At 41.5% G+C, this 21,324-nt stretch overlaps 3 protein-coding genes across 3 annotated transcripts in view; 2 read left to right on the forward strand and 1 right to left on the reverse strand.

Moving 5' to 3' along the window:
* The first annotated feature begins 2,596 nt into the window (after positions 1 to 2,596).
* Positions 2,597 to 6,920, forward strand: aldh3b4 (aldehyde dehydrogenase 3 family, member B4). Its single transcript, XM_054731749.2, has 10 exons — positions 2,597 to 2,951; positions 3,060 to 3,255; positions 3,351 to 3,461; positions 3,731 to 3,851; positions 3,924 to 4,009; positions 4,874 to 4,955; positions 5,048 to 5,437; positions 5,510 to 5,676; positions 5,744 to 5,843; positions 5,930 to 6,920. The coding sequence occupies exons 1-10, from the start codon at positions 2,899 to 2,901 to the stop codon at positions 6,127 to 6,129; spliced, it is 1,506 nt and encodes a 501-aa protein (XP_054587724.2). The 5' UTR covers positions 2,597 to 2,898; the 3' UTR covers positions 6,130 to 6,920.
* Positions 5,899 to 8,044, reverse strand: mmab (metabolism of cobalamin associated B). The gene is made up of 9 exons (XM_015972624.3): positions 7,854 to 8,044; positions 7,675 to 7,733; positions 7,473 to 7,566; positions 7,207 to 7,264; positions 7,059 to 7,131; positions 6,875 to 6,972; positions 6,739 to 6,803; positions 6,605 to 6,664; positions 5,899 to 6,527 (listed from the first exon to the last, which is right to left on the reverse strand). Exons 1-9 carry the CDS (start codon positions 7,952 to 7,954, stop codon positions 6,443 to 6,445), a joined length of 693 nt encoding a protein of 230 aa, XP_015828110.1. The 5' UTR covers positions 7,955 to 8,044; the 3' UTR covers positions 5,899 to 6,442.
* A 111-nt stretch (positions 8,045 to 8,155) lies between these two features.
* The window catches only part of mvk (mevalonate kinase), a 17,985-nt gene continuing 4,816 nt past the window's right edge, over positions 8,156 to 21,324 (forward strand). The window contains exons 1-9 of the mRNA XM_015972623.3: positions 8,156 to 8,484; positions 8,638 to 8,785; positions 9,134 to 9,278; positions 15,492 to 15,647; positions 18,261 to 18,364; positions 18,476 to 18,521; positions 18,644 to 18,734; positions 19,042 to 19,161; positions 19,282 to 19,435. Coding sequence (XP_015828109.1) covers positions 8,407 to 8,484; positions 8,638 to 8,785; positions 9,134 to 9,278; positions 15,492 to 15,647; positions 18,261 to 18,364; positions 18,476 to 18,521; positions 18,644 to 18,734; positions 19,042 to 19,161; positions 19,282 to 19,435 — 1,042 coding nt within the window. The 5' untranslated portion in view covers positions 8,156 to 8,406. The remainder of the gene's footprint in view (positions 8,485 to 8,637; positions 8,786 to 9,133; positions 9,279 to 15,491; positions 15,648 to 18,260; positions 18,365 to 18,475; positions 18,522 to 18,643; positions 18,735 to 19,041; positions 19,162 to 19,281; positions 19,436 to 21,324) is intronic.

The raw sequence follows: 21,324 nt of genomic DNA on the forward strand, positions 1-21,324 counted from the left end.
ATACAGATGAAGTGCAAGCCATTAGACAGATGATTGATTCACCTGAGTTTACCTGTACGGTTCGATGTCATCATCATGGAAACTTTTGGGCATTTTTTTTAGGAATGTTTTAAAGTTTTTCTGAAAAAAAAAGGAAAGTTAGTTCATGTTAAGAACCTGAATCAAAATCAAAATTTTTGTTTTTGCAGTGAGTTCATCAGAATATTCAGATTTTTATGTTTTCTCTACAGTTGAGATAAAATCGCCTGTTGTGTTGAAGCAGAAATGGCTTTTTTCCAGAGAATCCGACCATACTGTTTGATATAAAAGAAGATGTCTTCTCATCATTTACCTTTAAGGAAAAACAAAAACACCATGAACTGGAATTGTTTTGTCGATATTTGTATCTGCAGAGTGGAGCAGACGCAGCTGTCCCACGTGGTCTGTGCTCAACATCCACTGCAACAACACCCACTACGTTTGTGTATTTTCTACCTGGACACCATTCTCACTACATGTCGGACTTTTGCAGAGTGCCTCATGTTCCACCGTCACCCCTCTCCGTGACCCTATTTCAGCTCCAACCAAGAATAACAAATATTGGAACAAAGCCATAGAAATCAGGGCTGTGGTCCTGGACGTCTTCTCTCACAGGACAGAGCGGTAACTCAACCGCTCTACCACAACCGCCAGAGAGGGCTTGGCGTTAACTCACAAAAATCTCTGTGGACTTTTGAAGCAATGCGGGAAAGATTTTGAGGCCTGAAAACTTTTTGAAATGATGTCACGGACACGAACCTTCAACCAAATACAACAGCTGGATCAGACGGTGTTCCCTAGGAAGTGTGCACTTGTTTTAGTGGCTCGATGCTCTTTGATGGGAGTGGGGGTGGGGCAGTTAAGAATGTGACTGTGACCTTATCAACGTAAACTTTTACACAGGGTTCATTCAAACTGAAAAGGAGTTACGTTAATCTCAGAAAGGACTGCAACTTTTGCTCAGAGAGAATGTTCAAATCTTTATCGAGTTCTTTATTATGCAAAAAGACTTTTCTGTCATGAATGAGTATGTTGTTAGTGACTATATGGACACTAACTTATCTGGAAACTTATAAAGGTTTATAATTAAAAAACAAGTATATGAAGAAACGTTACTTCCTGTCTACTAATAAGATGTTCAGATCAGAGGCTCATACGTCAGTTTAGTACCGTTTTTAATTTTTATGAATTGGAAATGCTGCAAACAGTTTTTTAGACACACAACTGTGTGTGTGTGTGTGTGAGAGAGAGAGAGAGAGAGAGAGTGATGAACAATACCTCTAATGCGCATTTTGATTCTTCTGATAAACTATGTCAGGAATGAGCTGGACTTTATTGTTTTAGTGGACTGCTAACACTAGCTTTCACCATCCAATCCCTTTTAGTAAAAATCACAACAAAACTTTCTGAAAAGGTTCCCACCCTCTTGTGAAAATGTAATCTCATCTCTCTGAAACTGGATGCACAAGAATGTTAAATGTGCTTGTTTTTAACAAAAGGATTCTCGTGTTATATTTGTCTACACGTATGATAGTTTTTCATCCTGTCATGTTAAATCCAGTGTTATATAAACCATTTAAACCATTAAAGGAGACATGTTATATGTTTTTTCCTTAAGTTGAAATAGTGCTATTGTTAGGTAATTTAATTTTATCCCATATTACCTTAAAGGACGACACACCCTTTGATAGAGAGAGAGAGAGTAAATTGATTATTTGTAATGTCCATGTGTGTGGCTCAACCAGCCCCCCCTCTGCTCCAGCCTCAGAGCCTTCACCTCACCAGCTCTGCATACCTGCATTCTCCATCAGCAGACTAGAATGTTAGGTAATATTTAATCTCCATAACCCTGGAACCTGTAATAACACACATGACAACAAGGAAGACATTTTACCCTGAGTCTCCAAAACATGGAGAGTTAACGCAGAGAAACCTCCTCCGGGGCTTCCCCACGTCACTCCCGTGTGTCCCCAGCTCGTCAGGGGCTTTATTCACCAAGGATGGGGGAGAAGGCGGGCCTTCTCAGGTTACTGAGGTACAGTTTTCTTACAATCAACATCCTTGCTCAACCTTTCATGAACAGCAACAGTTGGCCATCTTTTAGGCCTCAAAAAGGTACAATTATAAAAATACCCAACAGCTATGGTCGATGCTAAACAATTTTAGGAAATTCTTTGCTTTAAATCTCTCTCACATAAAGCAATTTTAGCTGTTTTATTCTTTACATTTTCAGTACCTTCCAGTTAGAGCCGTTTCAGGTCTCTGTCACTTCAAAAAAACAAGCTGGAGCTGGCCATGTCCACCCATACTCCACTCAAGCTGCTATAAGCTGAGAAGCTCTGACATTTGGGAGGGGCTCGGATAAGAGCCGCTGCTCCTCCAGCAGCAGCCCTTTTGCACGTGAGAGGGGATCTGTTCTAATTCAGCTGTTTAAAATGGCTTGCTTTAGGCACATAAATCCTAAAACCAAACACTTACAGAAAACAGAAGGATGCTCCCCCCCCCCCCCCCCCATATTTGAAGTGTTTATGAAGGCAGTAGAAACCAACATGGATGCACATAAAGATACAAAAGGTGAGTTTTGCGTAATGTGTCCCCTTTAAAACAAATCTGGTGTTTCCCCTCTCAGATTAAACTAATGACTGATTAAAAACACCTGTTTAGTTACATCTCATGGAGCCACTCTGTGGTCTGCTGTGGATCAGTGGCTGCAAACTGGCCAATCTTCAGGTTTTGTTCCCCTGAATGCCACACAGGAAGGATTACATTGTAAATGCTCAGTCCTGAGTCAAACTCTCCTCTGTGCTGCTCACTGCTGCTGCTCCCTACGAGGAGGTGATCGGTGCAACTTTCTCTGCTGCCTCAGCCTGAAAATCAAAGATGAGCTGCCCACAGAGTCCCTCTCCAACCAGATGGTTCAAAGCGCTCCGCAGGTAAATGTATCTTAAATTTGCCGATCGAAGGAACGGCCGGTTAACATGCAGAAGGTAGAGTGATAATGATAGAAAGTGTGTTTAGATAAAAGCACTTCACTGTTCCAGGAGCAGACTGGGCGAGCCCTGTTTGAAGACACACCCTTTAGAGTGTGTGGATCTGCTGAGGAGGGCTAGGGATGCCTTTCAGTCTGGACGGACCTTGAAAGAAGACTTCAGACTGGCCCAGCTGGAGGCTGTGGTGCGTATGCTGGAGGAACACGAGTGTGACTTTGTGAATGCTCTTGGAAGAGACCTTCGCAAGGTAAGAGCCGATGCTTCCTGACAATCTGGCTTTGTGACATTCTGATCCACGCGTTTGATATCTTCGTACATTTGTTTGCGTTTGTTCACTGTCAGCCACGATTTGAAACAGTTGTGTTTGAGTTGATCACCGTCAAGAATGAGGCTCTTCACGCCATCAGCAACCTTAAGAAGTGGATGCAGCCGCAGCCTGTGGAAAAGAACCTGGTGGGACCGCTGTTTGCTTTGCACCATTTCACCAAAATGTCTTTCATAACAACGTGAATGGGATTATTCAAGGTTCACAGACCATTTTTGAGGAAAACATTCCAGTCTGGCTGCTAAAAGAAGCATGATGTTGCTCAACCCAGTAAAGCAGATTAACTTTGCCTTGACCTATTCTCAGGAATTCTGATTTATTTTTCCTGCTAGTTGACCTTTGACCTGCAGGCTTGTTAGTATTTTGCTTGATCTGTAACCTGTTGAACTTGGTGCAGTCCACCACCCTGGACGAGTGTCTGGTGATCCGGGAGCCACTGGGGGTGGTGCTGATCATGGGGACCTGGTGCAGTCCAGTGCAGCTGTGTCTGGTGCCGCTGGTTGGGGCCATTGCTGCAGGTTGGGTTTAGCTTTTGCACAGGTTTAAAACCACCCTCCCAGCCTCTGTGATGCTTATTCTTGTTCCTGTAGGAAACTGTGCACTCATCAGTCCATCAGAGTACACTGTGCACACAGCAGAGCTCCTCCACCGCCTCGTCCCCTTCTACTTGGACAATGTAAGTAAGCATTCTGCAACAAAGGTATTTACAGAGATTAAGGTGTGTTTCAAATCCATTGAAAATAAAACTTTTGAGCAGAAAAACAGTAATTTAAAGGTTAACAGGAATTAAGTGCTGGCAAGTAAGTGATTTTTTTTTTTTTGCTGGAAAAAAAATTTCAGGGAATTCGGAGGTGTTTTGGGTTGATTAATGAATGTAAAATAGAAATTATGAGGATCAAAACACTAAAGAAATAAAATTGTGCCAATGTTAGAGGGGAAATGTTTATATTTGAAGCTGTTTTATGAGTCTAAGATGTGTAAAGAGTTCTTTTTGGGACTCAACAGAGATCATAATTGATTTATTATCCACATTTTGCTGTTAAAAACATTAAAAATAAAACAAAAAACTGCTGTGTAAGATTTTTAAGTACACTTAATTATTTTCATAAGTCATTTTTGCTTTTTTTGTTGTTTAAATTTTTGCTTCAAAACAATGTTTCCCTTTTTAGGCCCTTTGAGGTTGTATGAATCCAAAAATATAACTTGAAGTGAAGCTGTCATTTGTACCAACTGTGTAGAAGTAGCATCAATAAAAGCTTGATTATTTGGATTCAAGTTTTTCTTTTACTTTTTCTCATTTTTGTTGAACTACAACTCCATGATGATAACTGTTTCAGGTAATTCTAGACTAACTTTTGGAGGCTGCAGTTAAAATAAAATTAGTTTAATCATTTTATGGTAAATAGTCCCTGAGAACAGTAAAACATGGCGTTTGTACGTTTGATCATCCAGACTTAAACTGCTGCAAAAAAAGTTGCTGTTTTGGGCAAAGCTCAACTAAAAATGAGTTTTCTGATGAAAAATCTTGTTTTTCTCGAAGGAATGCTTCCATGTAATTCTCGCAGGCATTAGTGACTTGCCTGAGATTGTGGAGCTAAAATTCAATCACGTTTTCTTCACAGGTAAACAATTATTCATCGAATTAGTTTTTTTTTGGGGGGGGGGAGGGGATTAAAAGGTTTGAAATGAATTGAAAATGGCAGTTATTTTCCAGGAAGCAGAGAGGAGGGCAGCAGGATTGCTGTGGCTGCAGCTCGAACGCTCACACCCGTCACTCTGATTCTGGATGGCAAGAATCCCTGTTATGTGGATCAGCATTGTGACATCACATCCACAGTGCAGCGCATTGCTTGGGCCCGTTTCCACAATGCGGGTCAGAGCTTACTGGCTCCCAGCTACATTTTATGCCACACAGATATAAAAGGGCAGCTGGTGCAGGCTCTGAAATGCTGTCTGATGCAGTTTTACGGTCCTGATCCTAGAGAGTCCCGCAGCTTTGGACGCATGGTCAATTTGGAGATCTTCAACCGTATGAGAGACATGTTGTGGAGGTCAGGCAAGGTGGTGGTTGGTGGGCAGGTGACCGAGGCAGAGAAGTATATTGGTAAGAAGAACTCCATGTGGATGTCATCTGCTCATAGATGCAATGTAGTGATGATGCTTCTTTTGATCTAAGCCCCAACAGTTCTAACAGAAGTGGCAGAATCTGACCCCATCATGCAACAGGACGTGTTTGGCCCAGTTCTTCCAATTCTGACAGTAAATGATGTGGATGAAGCAATTGCTTTTATTAACAAGAAGGAGAAGCCCCTCTGTGTGTATGCATATTCCACTAACAGTAAGGTACATGCAAAATGTCTTAATCACAGTTTCTGGGTTATTTTAGTGCTTAATACTCGTGTTAATGCAGGTCATCTCAAGATTAATGAGCGAGACTTCAAGTGGAAGCTTTTGCTCCAACGACTGTATCTTGCAGAGTTTGATGGTGGCCTTGCCTTTGGGTGGAGTGGGTAAGTCTGCAACGTCCTGCACATTTAAAAAGATGCAAAACCATTACAATTAACACATTTTTAGAAGAATTTAATGTTTTTTCTAGGTGCTTGTGGAATGGGATCCTTCCACGGCCGCTACAGCTTCGACGCGTTCTCTCACAGCAAAGCATGCTTGCTAAGAGGCACACGGTTTGAATGCATCACCTATCTGCGTTATCCTCCATATGAAGACCGCAATCTGTCTCTAATGACCTGGGCCTGCACCCTATCCCAGAAGAGTCAGGGTTGGTGCCAGATCATGTGACTGTGATGGGAAGAAGATCAGACACACCTGAAAAGCTGCTGCTGGACTAAAACATGATATAATCCACAGGGGTCATGTGACACCCATCAAGACTTATAAAAACTAAATCTTTAACTCCAGTGTGGGATTAAAATTAAGGTTTAACTGATATTGTCCAATGAAACTAAGAAAAAATAATGTACACAAAACCTTTGATTTGTGAGCGGACATTAACAATTTTAAAACTTTTTTGTATTTAGTAGAATTCTGCATTTATAACAAATTGAGTATCTGCACACACAAGAAAAAATGAAGATCTTTGACTTTAGTGTGGTCACTCAGGTCTCTTGTAGATCTTCTCTTCGCTGCCTTCCTTCATGGCTGCATATCTGGCAAGCGTGAACAAGTAGTCGCTCAACCTGAGACAAAACGGGACACTTGTCAGGCTGGTAGAGAAGAAAAAGATGATCCCTTGGCTTTATTACACAACACTGACCTATTCAGATATTTGGCAACATCTGGGTCTGCCTCCCCAGAACGTACAACTGGAGTGACACTGTGACAGGAACATAAAACTGTCAGAGCAGGACAAACATCTGAATCGAATCAAGTTTGTTGGCAGTAAGAGACCTGCGCTCTGCTCTCCTGCAGACTGTCCGAGCAAAGTGCAACGCTGCACTGCTCTTCCCGCCAGACTGTGAGATACAAACCACACGTATGAAAATCTAGACCCTCATAAAATCTTTACAGAAGAAAGGAGGCTTACTGGTAAAATAAAGTTGGTCAGAGGTGGAAGTTCTTCTGTGAAATGATCAATCCAGGTTTCCAAGTCTGTAATTGGCTGTGCATTGAACTTAGTTTTCTCTAGCAAAAACAAATTGAAACAGCACAATGTCTAAGCACAAAGGGTAGTTTTCGTAAATGATACAGATGAGCCAGATTTAACCTACTTATATGACTTTCTCTTGCAGATGAGTGAGGGGTAGCGATGTTGGAGCCCACATCTTGAAGAACGCACTGTATCTGCAGTTATGTAACAAAACATCTCATCTCTAGTGCATGCACAATATTAACTGAAGTACAATGTAAAATCCAAACCTTGTCCAGCTGGTGTGTGAATGTGTGACCTCTCTCAAGGCAGAATTCTCTGGCCAGGCTATAAATTAAGACGGGATGGTAGGATTATTCTACAGAGTATAAAATATATATCACAAATCTTATAAATAAATTTTCACCATGGTGACTTTATAATTTTTGTTTAATTTTAACTATTTAAATGCAGACATTTAATTAATAGGTTTTTAGGCTTCTATTTGATGTGAAATGTTTTTTTTAATAAAATGTGCAGAATAAAAACATGCTACCCTATGGCTGATGATAGCTCATCTGTATTTCCCAAGGCTTCAAATATTTGAGCTTCCTTAGGCCTCCTTTCTCCTGTAAATGTGCTGGAAAAACCTGTACAGCAAAAACAAAACCAGCATTTCTAAATATACTTTATTGGAACAGAACATTTATATTCATTAACTTGCTAGATTAGCTGCTTCAAATGTGTTGGCAGATAACCTTTGTCTCCAGTTCTGGTGTAAATTTTAAGTGCATTGATGTCCCCGTCTGTGGCATAACTGTAAAAGAAATGTTTAATAATCTTTATTGGAATTTTGTAACAAACATGCAAAGCACTGTTGATGCTAAACAGACACATGAACGGAACACTTTAACATACAGTAGTCTTTCATAAATACCTTCGAGCTGAACACAAAAACGTCTGTTTTTGGTGTTCCCGTATGAGTTTGTGGTTCCGCACAAAACTGCGGAAAGCAGTTTTAATGAAAAACGATGTCATTTTGGTGCTAGCAGCGAGTATTTAGGTGTATTTTGTCCCTATGTTCCTCCCGTAGTTTGTAGGCGTTTCAAAACCATGGCATGATTGGTCAACTCATCGTGTCGTATCGGATTCCTGGATGATGATTGGTCAAAATAAACAGGTGAAACAATCCGCTGCGGTGATTGGATACAGGGAATGGATGCTATGCTCGTCTTTTTTGTATGGGTCTGTTTTTAGTCTGTCACGTTTGTCTGAAAGCTTCTACATGGCAGATTAGTGGTATTTGTTAAAACAAACAAACAGGTGCTTCGGTAAATGTCAAATGGTTGTCAGTCTTTTTTGGATTTTTTTTCCAAACAAAAACTGGTCGCGATTCTCTCAGCAGATTATCTGTAGCTAAACCTGTCATTGATACTGCCAGTGAGAAGTTGGATTTAGGACACGTTTTGGCTGTGGAACCTGTTACAGAGATGAAGGTCAGGGATTGTCTGGTTTCTGCTCCTGGGAAGGCCATCCTCCACGGAGAGCACGCTGTTGTTCACGGAAAGGTAATCCAGAAAACCAGTAACGAAAAGATGAGATGCACTGGAGGTTGAACTACAAGTTACACAACTACATTTTGAATATTATGACAAATCTGTGTTCAAACGTGTAGATTTAGTTTTATTGATCTTCTGCCTGGTTTTATGTTTCTTCCTAAGGTGGCTCTGGCTGTGAGTTTGAACCGCAGAACATATTTACACTTAAAAGCCACCTCTGATGGCACAGTGTGCATCAACCTCCCTAACATTGACACCTTCCTCTGCTGGAACCTCTCCGAGCTGAAGCAGCTTTTGCCTTATTTTTGTGGTGAGAGATGATGCACCACTTCAAACTAACGTGTTATTAATTTGTAATTGATCCATTGCAACAGTTATTCTGGTACAGTGAGTTGATCTAGTGGTATTTTTGAATCCAGGGCAGGGATTGCAGTCTCACCTTTGGCAAAATTTGCGTGATATTATCACCTACTAACATGTTGAATAATTCTTAAAAAAAAAGAGCAGAATATATTGATTTATAACATATGTGTTCATACATTCCTACTCAGTACATAAGGATTTCTTAACATGATATAATTAATATATTAACATCTGTTTAACATGCCCACAAATGAAAATGTGTGTAACTGTATGTCTGCTTTTTAAATAATATTAGGTCAAAGGGAGGCGGGACAGCGTTTGGATTTTGATCTTTTGAAGCGACTGCGTGATTTTATGGGTCTGACTAATGGAAATTTGGATACCAGCAACATGGCCACCTTAACCTTCCTCTACATCTACATGTCACTGTTTGGATCAGGGTGAGACTTTTTTATTGTATTTATTTATTTATTTATTTATTTATTTTTCCTTCTTTTTACCGTGTCCTGTCTGGCTGTGAAGCAAACAGAATTAATGTCTGAATGCTGGTGACAAGCCTTACAGATTTACTCTCAGGTGGAGCATCAAAGCTTCTGCTTTTAATGTCACTCCTGATACTTAAAACTTTATTGTTATTGTTTTTTGAATGCTTGTAATTCCGACCAGACACGGAGACAGAGGTGAAAGAGAAAGGAAGAGACAAGAGGGGGTCCACAAAAAACAATCAATGATGAACAAAAGTCTGCTTCCAGACCTGCAGAAGGAGAGAGAAAAAAAAGAAAAGGGACACACAACAGGAGCAAGCTATCCCTGTGTCAACCTGATGAGGAAATATAAAATCAACATTGTTTTACTGAACAATCACAATAATAAGTCACAGTGCATTAAGCGCCAATCATAGCCTTAAGACATGTGTTGAACGTGCCCAAGTCCATACTTATGAGAGCATCATGTGAGCACCTGTGTGTGTACCCGCGCTTGTTTATGTAAGGTTTCTCTATAGGAGCGTACAGTAGAGAGTGTGACAGGTGGTTTATGCTTGACGCGTCCGCGAGGTCCGCACGGCTCCGGCCGGAAAAGTTGCGTCATTTTGCGTCATTTTAACAACCACGCCCCTCCACCGCGCCTCCGCACGGCCCAGAATTTCCGCAACGCGCACCTCGGAAAATTTCTAATAGAGAGTGTGAGGCACCACAGATCTGCCCCCCCAAAGATGCGTAGGAGATGGAAGGAGCTCCAAGTCTCAGAGATCCAGGAGCTGCCCCAGAGCACAGGGACCCCAGGGAGACTGCAACCAGAAAAGCCCCTGCCCCCCTTGAGAGGCGCAGAGGATTGCCCCGGGGGGCCACAACCAGCAGACGGCAGAGTCCCGGGGGATTTCAGCGGCAAGCCCACAGGCCCGCCCGCAGCCTCCCACCCCCTAGCTGGCCGAGCCCGGAACCCAGCGACCCGGGACCCAGGGGCGACCAGCCTTACACGGGACCCAACAGAGCTCAGGGACTCAGATCCCACCAGGCAGCCACCGGGATTAATCAGGCAGACGCTAAAAAATCTTAAACCCCTGACCCAGGAGCCACGAACACTCAGGCAGACCAAGGCACTGCACTCCACACCAGGTGTGGCAGGGGAAGGGGAGAGGATGATGTATAGCATCAAAAGAAGTCCCAGGAGAGGGGAGGAGTCAAAGGCCCCACCTGACACATACAGTCATACACAAACACAGTCACACACTCCCTCCCTCATGCTCACACTCGCACATGCAACCAAAGACTCACAAAAATGCACGCCGGGCACCCACTCATGCTCCCCATACACACCCTATTCACTCTGGTCCTTGTACTGCTGCACAAAGGGTACAACCATCACCGGTTCCCAGAGTTCGACCCTTTCTGTTGGGGTGGTGATGATCAGGCTCCCTCGCCCAACGCCGAGCAAGATCCCCCTCCTAGCCTCCAGCCCCTGGAAAGCCAAGCGACAACAGAGGTGTGCTAAGACTACAGTGTAAACGATCAGTTTCCTAAGGAAATTCTGGATCGCCGCCGAGTTCTCTTCCTGCGGCGTAAGAAGTTCATCCAGGATGGGAAGCGGGCTGTGATCTCAGTAGATAAACTGTTTGTGGACAGTAAGATCTACAAAGAACGAGGAGTAACAGACTGGCTTTATTAGATAAACTTCAGGTACAACTTTATTATTGTTAACAGCATGAATATGTCAGGATTTATAGCTGCTAGATTAGTGTTTAGATATGTTCACCTGTTCCCTCACCACCTCACACCCCCAACACATTTTCTTTTCTTCTTTTTTCCTTTTCTTAACCTTTATAATTCTTCTCTTTCTCCGTTTTATCTGCTTCTGGATCTTTACATCTGCATGGCACAATTAGCTTTTTTTTCTACACTGCAGCAACACACACGCACGCACGCACGCACGCACGCACGCACACACACACACACACACACACACACACACACACACACACACACACACACACACACACACACACACACACACACACACACACACACACACACACACACACACACACACACAGAGTGTGATACAGCTCTACCAAACACACCCACATCACCCCGCTTCTCCTCCAGCTTCACTGGCTGCCAGTCAACTTCAGGGTTCATTTCAAGATCCTGGTTCTGGTCTATAGGGCCTTACATGGACAAGCACCATCTTACATCGGTGATCTTCTTAGTCCCTACACCCCCAGCACATCCCTGAGGTCCAGTGATCAAAGCCTACTGGTTGTGCAGCGCACCAGGCTAAAGACCAAAGGTGTCAGATCATTTGCTGCTGTGGCCCCCAGACTCTGGAACTCTCTCCCCCTGAGCCTGAGATCAGTGGACTCAGTGGTCTCCTTTAAAAAGCAGCTGAAGACTCACTTGTTCAAGCTGGTTTTGGTTTGACCTCTGTAGCGTCACCGAAGGTCCTCTAATTTGTGGCAAAGGGCACATCTACCCAGCTGGGTCAAGCTGGGTCAAACAGTACTTTTAAATCCACAGATTAAACAAGGAGCCACAATGTCTGCTCAAGATCATATCCATATCTGCTGCTGTTCCATCCCAGGAGGAGGACACTTCAAGTCACGATGATAATAATTAGATAATAATAATTAATAAAACTCATTGATTTTATTATTTTTTTATATAATCATCATAAATGATCACTTGGTTCAATATAATGGTATTTTAATTACATGAAATGAATTATTATTCTTTGGGATAATAATGATTAATTATGATTATGGTTGATGACAGTAAAAGATGTGTTCAGCAAAGAAGGTCGGTACACCTTATCCATCTAACACAGAGTCCAGATAAACGATAACTGCAACACATGTTTTTGACGCATGATCAAAGCTGGGGAGAGAGTGGGAGTGTCCTGAGAGCTTGGTAAAACTGTAACCATCACCAGCTTCAAGTCAGTTCTTGAACCAACCCCACGGAGGAAGGGAATGGCCGTCCCTAAACCTCCTCCTGCTGTTCCAGTCACGCCGACCAGAATAGCTAAGAATAAACAAAACTGTAGCCATCTAACGAAGACTCTACCCAGAGTAATTGATTTCTGAGTTAAGACGAAAAACTCCTTCAGAGTTACGGACTTTGAGACGCCAATAGTTCATCAGTCGTGTGACCCACGGAGACAACCCAGGACTGATTTGGTCACATAGAGGTCCTTCTACCATCCTCGTGCCCGGAGGAAATCATCTCCACCTGACATCTCGGATCCGAAAGGGGGTCTCCGGAAAATGGGTGAGGTAGACACTAATCGACAGATGACGTTTGATGCTGTTCTCTCTAAAAGACTCAGTTAGCCGCAAAACATCATTTCCATCCAGAACGCTTCCAACTCTCTGAAAGAAACCTTCTAATAATTCCATTCACGCATTCAAACTCGTATTTTTCAATTTAGCTTCCATCCAGCCACAGGTTTGCTTTAAAACGAGTTTAACATCAAAGCTGTTAAAAATTGTCATTAAATTGTCATCCATGAGTTGTCGTTTATAGTGTTGTTTCAAATCTTTGTTTAAAATTGTTAGTAATAAATTTCTTCATTTTTAAACTTGCCTCATTATTGAAACGAAACACAGAAAAGGTATAATATTTCTGGTTATTGACAAGCAAAGATCCTAGCGTCTGATTTAAAATAACTTTTGCTATTACATCTGATTATCTAAATTAAACATTAATCTTGGGATTAAAATTAGACCAAACAGGTTGGTGTATGAACTTAGATCATACATAAGTATCCGGGATATTTATGTTTGATATAAGCCTCATAGGTTAATCTGATTGGTCATTTTTCGGAATCTCCAACTGAATAGCAACAGAGGTGATTCCAGTGTGTAGTTTAATTCTCTACACCTTCATCACCCTCTCCTTGTTCTGTTCTCCCTGCCTATTCCACCTTCCTCAGGATCCACTGATTTCCCTCTTTCCTTTTCACTCTCTCTCTTTCTTTACATTTTTAGTCACAGTTGTCTATTTTTGCTCATTTTAAATATATTTGTAATTATTTTCTAAATTATTTTTGTTTTACATTTTTAGTTTTTGTGAAGCGCCTCATGATTTTTATCTTGAGGTGCTATAGAAATGATATTTTCTTCTTCTTCTTCTTCTTCTTCTTCTTCTTCTTTGTCTTCTTCATCTTCTACTACTACAACCAGGTTACACTCAGCTCTGTTATTAATAAGCAGATGTCTGCTTCATCTGGACAAGATCAAATATAAAAAGTATTCACAGATAACTAACCTTTTAATGAAGAAACAATGTTAATCATTTTTAATTTTAATATTGGTTTTATTTCATTTCTAAGGTTTGGATGTCTGTGAACATCACAGAATTTTCTGATTAGTGTTAATAATACACAATATTATTAAAGAACAGATCTGGATGTGGTTTGGTCTGAGGTGTAAAACTGTCCTGGGCCTAAATCCCTGCACATAGATTTAGTTTCTATAAACACCAACAACAAATAAATAACAGCAGCTGGGTTCTACTTTGTTCCTTAAATTGAGTCACGTAGTTTTGCACGGTCTGCACGCGGCCACATTCAGCAGCAGCTCTGCCAGCTGATTGGTTCTTTAGTAACTAGTGACATCAGTTCTGGTACTGAGCAGCATGTGTGCATCAGAGGATTTCGCTGTAGTCAGAGTTCAAAATGGATTAAAGGCAGGCCAGGATATATAATCAATCAAATATAGTATTATAATGCTGTGAACATGTATAGATACTTTATCATACATTCTCACCCATCTGTAACTCTACTCTGTTTCCTCTGAGCTCTTCTATATAGCAGCTCTATGTGTTAAATGTGAGCTTTAACATATTGTAAGCTGTAGTTTTTAGAAGAGTGTTTTTGGAGGCGGGAGGTTGACACAGTGATAGCTTGCTCTTGTATTATTGTGTGTTTTATTTATTTATTTATTGTTGTTGCTGTTTTTCTGCAGGTCTAGAAGCAGACTCTTGTTCAACATTGATTGTTTATTTTCGTGGACCCCCCCCCCCCCCCACCCCCCCCCCCCCGTCTCTTCCTTTCTCTTTCACCTCTGTCTCCGTGTCTGGTCGGAATTACAAGCATTCAAACAACAATAACAATAAAGTTTTAAGTATCAGGAGTGACATTAAAGCAGAAGCTTTGATGCTCCACCTGAGAATAAATCTGTAAGGCTTGTCACCAGCATTCAGACATCAATTCTGTTTGCTTCACAGCCAGACAGGACACGGGGAAATAATAAAAAAAAAGGGTGATTTTAAAGCTAAAAGGTACTTTTGTCATGGAGACAAATACTGCAATTTATTTGAGGTTATAATGAAAAAAATGTTTCTATATTAAAATGATTTCTGATACTTGGATAATTAAAGGGCGAGACAGAAAAATAAGTGATACATTAACCAAAATAAAAGGAATAAAGCATGTTGAAATACATCCATAAAGAGAATTATCGAATACGATTGGGTATATAATTTTATTTACTGCACAAACTTACTTGTTGGAAATTTAAATATAAAAATGTTAAAACATTCATTTAAATGCTATAGTTTAACAGTACAGTATAGTACATTTTTTTTCTGTCATTTTTACTCTTTCCAACAATTCATTTGTTTAATTTATGCAAAAGTTCTTATTGACAAAGCAAACTTTTAGTCTTGGTTGTAATAAAGACAATGAAGAGACCCAGACAGAGGTGTTTGTGACTCCAGCAGCTGTGAACAGGAAGCCTGCTCAGGAACTTTAGCGCTGCGGGTTGTTGGAGGGTTTAATCTACACTGACACGGTGCTGGCGTGTCTCATAGAGGTGAAGGATTTCTGACAGGATGGGCCCTAATGAGAGGCAGGCGCTGGGCCACTGTGCACCCTTTAACAAGTCTGGATGTGGTTTTCTCTGGAGAGAAGAAGCGGACAATTAGTTTAGAGTATTCTTCTCTCTGTCTGAAAACAGCCTGCATGACAGATATTGGCAGAAGTGTCAAGGGAGTTTCTGCAGCTCTGTGTGTAACTCTACATTAGCCTCGGTTTTTATGTGCAAGTCAAAATGACCTCTACTCATACTTTGATGCCGTTACATATATTCAGTAATAATATTAGCTGTGCAGAGTTTAACTATAACCGAAGCTTGGCCTTTATGATTTTGCCCTTAGGGAGCTGCCCAGCCTGAAGGTGTCGGTGTGGTCGGAGTTACCGACCGGAGCCGGACTCGGGTCAAGCGCTGCCTACTCTGTGTGTTTAGCTGCAGCTCTGCTCTGTGCAAGCGGAGCCATCCCAGCTCCTCTCAAAGAGTGGGATCACACGGCCAGGTAATAAATTAATGTAAAGGGAAATTATTATTATTATAGTTATTATTATTTTCAGTCAGCTTTTTGCACAGTAAGCCTATTTCTCAGCAGACATTTTAACCTGTGAATGCGTCACAGGTGTGTGAACGAAAGCTAATAACAGTTAACACACCTGTGCTTTTCTTACTCTCTCAGGTCAAAATGTTCTCTTTGAAATAAACCTATCATTAAGGCCCCGTGACACAACGTTAAAAAAGATGCATCTTTTAAAACTCTATTTTCTGTCACATCACAGTTTTTATGGGTTTGATAGTTCAAGGGAAAATAATGACTTTTTTTTGTTAAGTTATAATAGTTCAATGATCAAAACGATACATGTTTGAGAAGCTTTTTGCACTAAATGTGTCTCACATTAATCGATGTCAGCAGTTTTATTGTTGACATTTTCAGTTCCTTCTAGAATGAGCCGTTTCAGGACTTTAAGAAAATAATCCCTAATTCCCTAATATTGGAGCAGCTGTACTTTAATATTAGAGCTTCTCAGCATATAGCAGACCACTGTTTCTTGCAAGTGAGAGGTTATTCAATTCTGATTTTCGTCCTTGTGACATCACAAATGGTGACGTTTTGAAATGGCTTTTTTTTTAGACACATAATTCCAAAACCAAACACTGACAAAAAATGGATGGACAGATTTTTATCGAGTTTGGAGTATTTATAGAGAACGTACACATGACAGCAATAAGGGTGTAAAAGGTGAGCTTTGCTTACGTTCCCTTTTAAAGAAACAAAACTGATTCATCAAATAATTTGTTTTCTTTGTGTAAATTTGTTGACAGCAAGCTTAAAGTTCAAAGCCACTTCTTTTTTATTTTTATTGATAAAACATCAAATCGCGACTGAAAGACGACACGGTTAGTTAAATTAAAACCAGTTTCTCTAAAATCTGTTTAAATTCCTAACCAATAATGGGTTGTTCACAGGTGCTCTGGCTCTTATTCTACGGTATATAATGACAGTGTGGATCTAGTGATGAAACCCTGCACAGCTTGTAAATAATAAACTCTCTGGGGAATGTGGATAGCTGTGACGCCGTATCACTTCAGCACTTTTTAAATCACTAACAACATTATAGAATAAATCTAAATTATTGTGCATGAAGAGATATTTTGAGTCTTGGAGAGTCTTTCAAAAAACCTTCATGGGTGTTCTTTACCAACAGAGCACACAAAGCAACATTTGAAGATTTATTTTCCACTTTGGTTTTAATTCAGTGCTAAAAGTCCTGGGCCCTCATTTATCAACTGTACTTATGACCAGATCTCTGCATATTTCTTGCATAGGAGCGATTTTGCCCATTATGCGGCATTTACCAATTTGTACTTGTGCATAGAAATGTTCCTAAATGTAAGAACAGCTCTGGCCACGCGTACGAACAGCGTCTAGTGGTAGAACTGGAGAACCGCACTACTGAAGGTCTCAGTTGTCCACACAGGTCCTCATCCATAAATTATTTTACCCAATAACTAATTATGTCAGTGGAAAAAACAGCTTTTTTGCACAATTGGTGCTAAAACCAATGAAAGACACGTGACTGACAGGAATCTGACATTATATCGTGGCTGAGCTGTGTTGGAGGATTTGACAGAGCGTGCACACTAGAGGGGACGTGTCCTCTGTGAGCGTACTGATCTCCCCAAAGGAGATCCTTCTGGAGCTTTGCTGTGATTTGATTCCAGTTTGTATTCTACGAGAACCTCCTCTGCTCCCCGATCATACACGCTGCGTTGCCATGGTAACCAGACTGAATGACAGCTGCACTCAGACAACATTTCCAAGTAAAACTAACTCCAAACAGAACGACTCCTTAAATGTAAATGACAACCTGTTACTCTACGATTGATCATATTAAGTGTTTATATATTTCGGACAGGAACCTCTCCTCTGTCCCAACCGCGTTTATAACCTCAGCCACTTGTTTGGTTCTTTGGCGCTTCGGCATCCGGCATCTCAAACTTGCTGTCAATAAAATGTTAGTTTTTTTGGGAGGGGAACCCAGAGAATTCCCTCACGTGCTGGGGACGTGACAGAGAGGATCAGCGATGAGGTGAGGAGGAGGAGATGGAACTGGATCGGCCATGTGCTGCGAAAGGAGGAGACGAGCGACTGCGCTGTGGCTCTAGGTTGGGCGCCTGAAGGTCGAAGGAAAAGAGGCCGACCTAAAACAACTTGGCGGCAAGTGGCTGAAGCAGAGAGAAACAGAGCAGGATGGTGTTCATGGAACTCAACAAGAAGTGCAGCTGGATATCGATCCCTGTGGAAAAATTATGTCCTTGCCTTATGTGCCTCCTGGCACAAAGAGAAATGATGATGATGACTGGGGACGTAGCGTGACCAAAAATGGTTAATTGAGGGCGTGCCTGTATGTAAACGACTGAGAACGGACACAGGTGGGATTTATCGACAGACATTTACGGAGGAACATGTGGACGAGAGGCCACCGCATATTTCATAGATCAGGGTTTTGACCATAAATTTCATTCGTAGGGCAGTTTCTACGAACATTTGATAAATGAGGGCCCCGATGTAGAACTCACAATTCCTTCTTTTACGGTTTATTCATCTTGAGTGCAGGTGGCATCAGGAGGACCTGGAGCTCATCAACAGCTGGGCGTTCCAAGGAGAGATGATCATCCACGGAAATCCTTCAGGAGTGGACAACACAGTGGGAACGTGGGGTGAGGCATGAAACCATGGATGTGGTATTTTTCCTTGTTATTAGGAATGTTCCACCATTACTGCGAATTATCATCACACACACACGCAAATGATTTTCTTTTGCTTTTCAGGAGGCATGCTGAGATTTTTAGCGGGGAAGATAATACCGCTCAGCAGGTACTGATGCTGATGAGCTCGTTTTTTAAATGGTCAATTAAACAAATAATAGTGTATTATTTTGTTAATCCCAGGAACTAAATGTCTGTAAAATCCTGACCTCGATCTTTTTTTCCTTCCAGGGTACCTTTAATAAGAATCCTCCTCACAAACACCAAAGTACCTCGTAGCACCAAGGTACTTGTTGCCAGGGTGAAGGACAGAATTAACAAGGTACTAAATGGTTTTTCCCTCCCCCCATGTGCTACTTGCTGACGCTATAATGAATATAATAGGCAGTGGTTTTGCACGGCTGATACTCCAGAGCATGGGGTTGAGTGCCTCCATAAAATATTAAAATGAAACTCTTAGGCAGGACCCCTGTGTGCCGTTGCCTTGGCGACGCCAGCAGGTGTTTAGATTTCCACCTCAGACGGAGATGGGCTCACAGTCCAACGTGCCATTGCGTAATCTGTAGACAAGTCTGTCCATCAAAAACACTGCTGGAGGTTTGTGTTTATTATTATTTCCCCTGCTCCAGTTTCCACCCATCATGATCCCCGTACTCGACACAGTTGATGCCGTTTCCAGCACTTGTGAAAAAGTCCTTACAGAGATGACTCGTGAGCCTATCACAGGAGAGCACTACAATACCCTAGAGGTACTCTTTATTAACAGAATGTGTAAAAACGTTATGCTTTTCTTTGCCGAAAATCCTCAACTATTATTTATGTAAGCAGAGGGCACCTGGTTAGTTTTAAACTAACTGTGTAATTTATAGGAGCTCATTGACATCAACCAGCATCTTCTGAATGTGATGGGAGTGGGTCACCCCGCCTTAGACATGGTGTGTCGGGTCACGTTGGCCAAGGGGCTCCACAGCAAGCTGACGGGTGCAGGGGGAGGAGGATGTGGCATCACCCTGCTGAGACCAGGTGATTTAAACACAACCTACAAACTCTAATGTTTTATAATAAAGGAACATTTTCATTCAAATGCAATTTTTTTGTTTGCATTTATATTGTTTACTTTATATTTCAATTTATAGTTCAGACAATTTTTATTGCCTTGTTTACATTTATACTTTAAAATGTTTGTGCACCTTAAACAGGCTGTGTGTGTGTGTGTGTGTGTGTGTGTGTGAGATGGAGAGCATGTGCGTGACTTCTATTTTAACCTTGTTATTTTATTTTACTTATATTTTAATACCTCCTTATGTGAGCTGTCTTCAATGAGTACAATTTTGTTGTGCAACCTGTGCAATGACAATAAAATGATCTAAATTTTAGAACTAAAAAGGGTTATTTGACATATTGCAAACTAGGGATGTACAAAAATATCGATACCCAGAAATATTGTGATGTTTCGAGCTGTGATACTGAATCTATGACATGTTTACACCTCAGAACAGAAGAGCTAGAGATGGTTGGTGTTTATTGTCTTGGCGGAGCCTCCAAACAAAGATGACCTTTATCCGACTGAAAGAGGGGTCAAACAAGAGTCCGGACACATCAGGAAAGCGTTTTCTGAATGAAAAGAGCTCAGAGACAAAGAAGAATCCAAATTGGATGCAGACCTTGCTACCGTGTCACTGTACTTTTATAATTGGTCAGCTTGGTTGAAAACACAGGCGCACAGCAGAAAGGAGGGAGGGCAGTTTGTCGTCAGAACACTGATTTAAAACCAACACTAGATGGTGTTAAAGCAAACCAAAATTTCCTAGTTTACCTTTAAAAGTACACATTTTTTGGGGATAATTTTCATTCAAACCTGCCCGGTAACCAGAGGGTTGCAGGTTTGAGCCCCACTCAGTCTGTGGCTGCCATTGTGTCCTTGGGCAAGACACTTAACCAGACACTTGCCTGCTGGTGGTGGTCGGAGGGACCAGCGGCGCCCATGTACAGCAGCCTTGCCTCTGTCAGAGCACCCCAGGGCAGTCGCGGCTACATAGTAGCTCATCAGTAATAGCGTGTGAATGTGTGTTTGCTAGGGCGAATGACTGCTAGTGTTGTAAGGCACCTTGGGGGGTTGTAAAACCCTAGAATGCTCTAAATCGAATACAAAACATGTATTTATCATTTACTGTATATCTTTCATGTGGTGCAATTCTAACTCCACCTGCTAGGTGGCAGCACTTTTCACCTTTATTGTGACGGGACAAGAACATCTCGCGATAACTCTGGCCCAATCCCAATACTCGCACTTGCGCTCTTGCACCCTTCAATTGTGTGTTCCCGGTCAGGGGTGCGAGTGCGTAGGGTGTCCCCGTTCTCAAGTGTTGAAGTTGACCACGCCCCCATTGCACCCTTAATCTGCATGTCACCCAAGTCCACAGCGATGCAGACCTTGGGCAAGGGTATTACTCACAAGTCGTTGCTGCAGGAGAAAAGGCTCAAGTTCCTTTTCTGAAAACATTTTTATTATTTCAAGTTGTATTTTTTTATTTACTTCCATTGCTCGCAGTTTCAGAATAACAAAGATGAAAAGGCCTTGATACCCTTTTGGCAGATACCAGAGCTTGTAAATAAATTTTTGGGAGTGATTTTGCTTCGAGGCTCTTTAAAGGACTACTCAAGTTTTACTCAGGGTGACTGCGAGGGTCAGGGTAAAGCATTCATCTTGTACTTCTCCACATTGTCCTTTGTGGATTGTGATGTTTGTTATTGTAGAAGTTTTATTTCCAGTCTTTAACCATTTCACAGAATCAGCGATGTTTGTTTTCAGAATTAGCTGGTATTTAATTGAATTCCTTTATTTCTGTTTCTAGTGAAACCCTTTGTGCTCCCAGCTGCAGCAGCATCCCAAACCTGTATTGATCATTCTG

Source organism: Nothobranchius furzeri, chromosome 17 (assembly GCF_043380555.1).
Source record: "Nothobranchius furzeri strain GRZ-AD chromosome 17, NfurGRZ-RIMD1, whole genome shotgun sequence".
In the NCBI taxonomy this organism is placed as follows: Eukaryota; Metazoa; Chordata; class Actinopteri; order Cyprinodontiformes; family Nothobranchiidae; genus Nothobranchius; species Nothobranchius furzeri.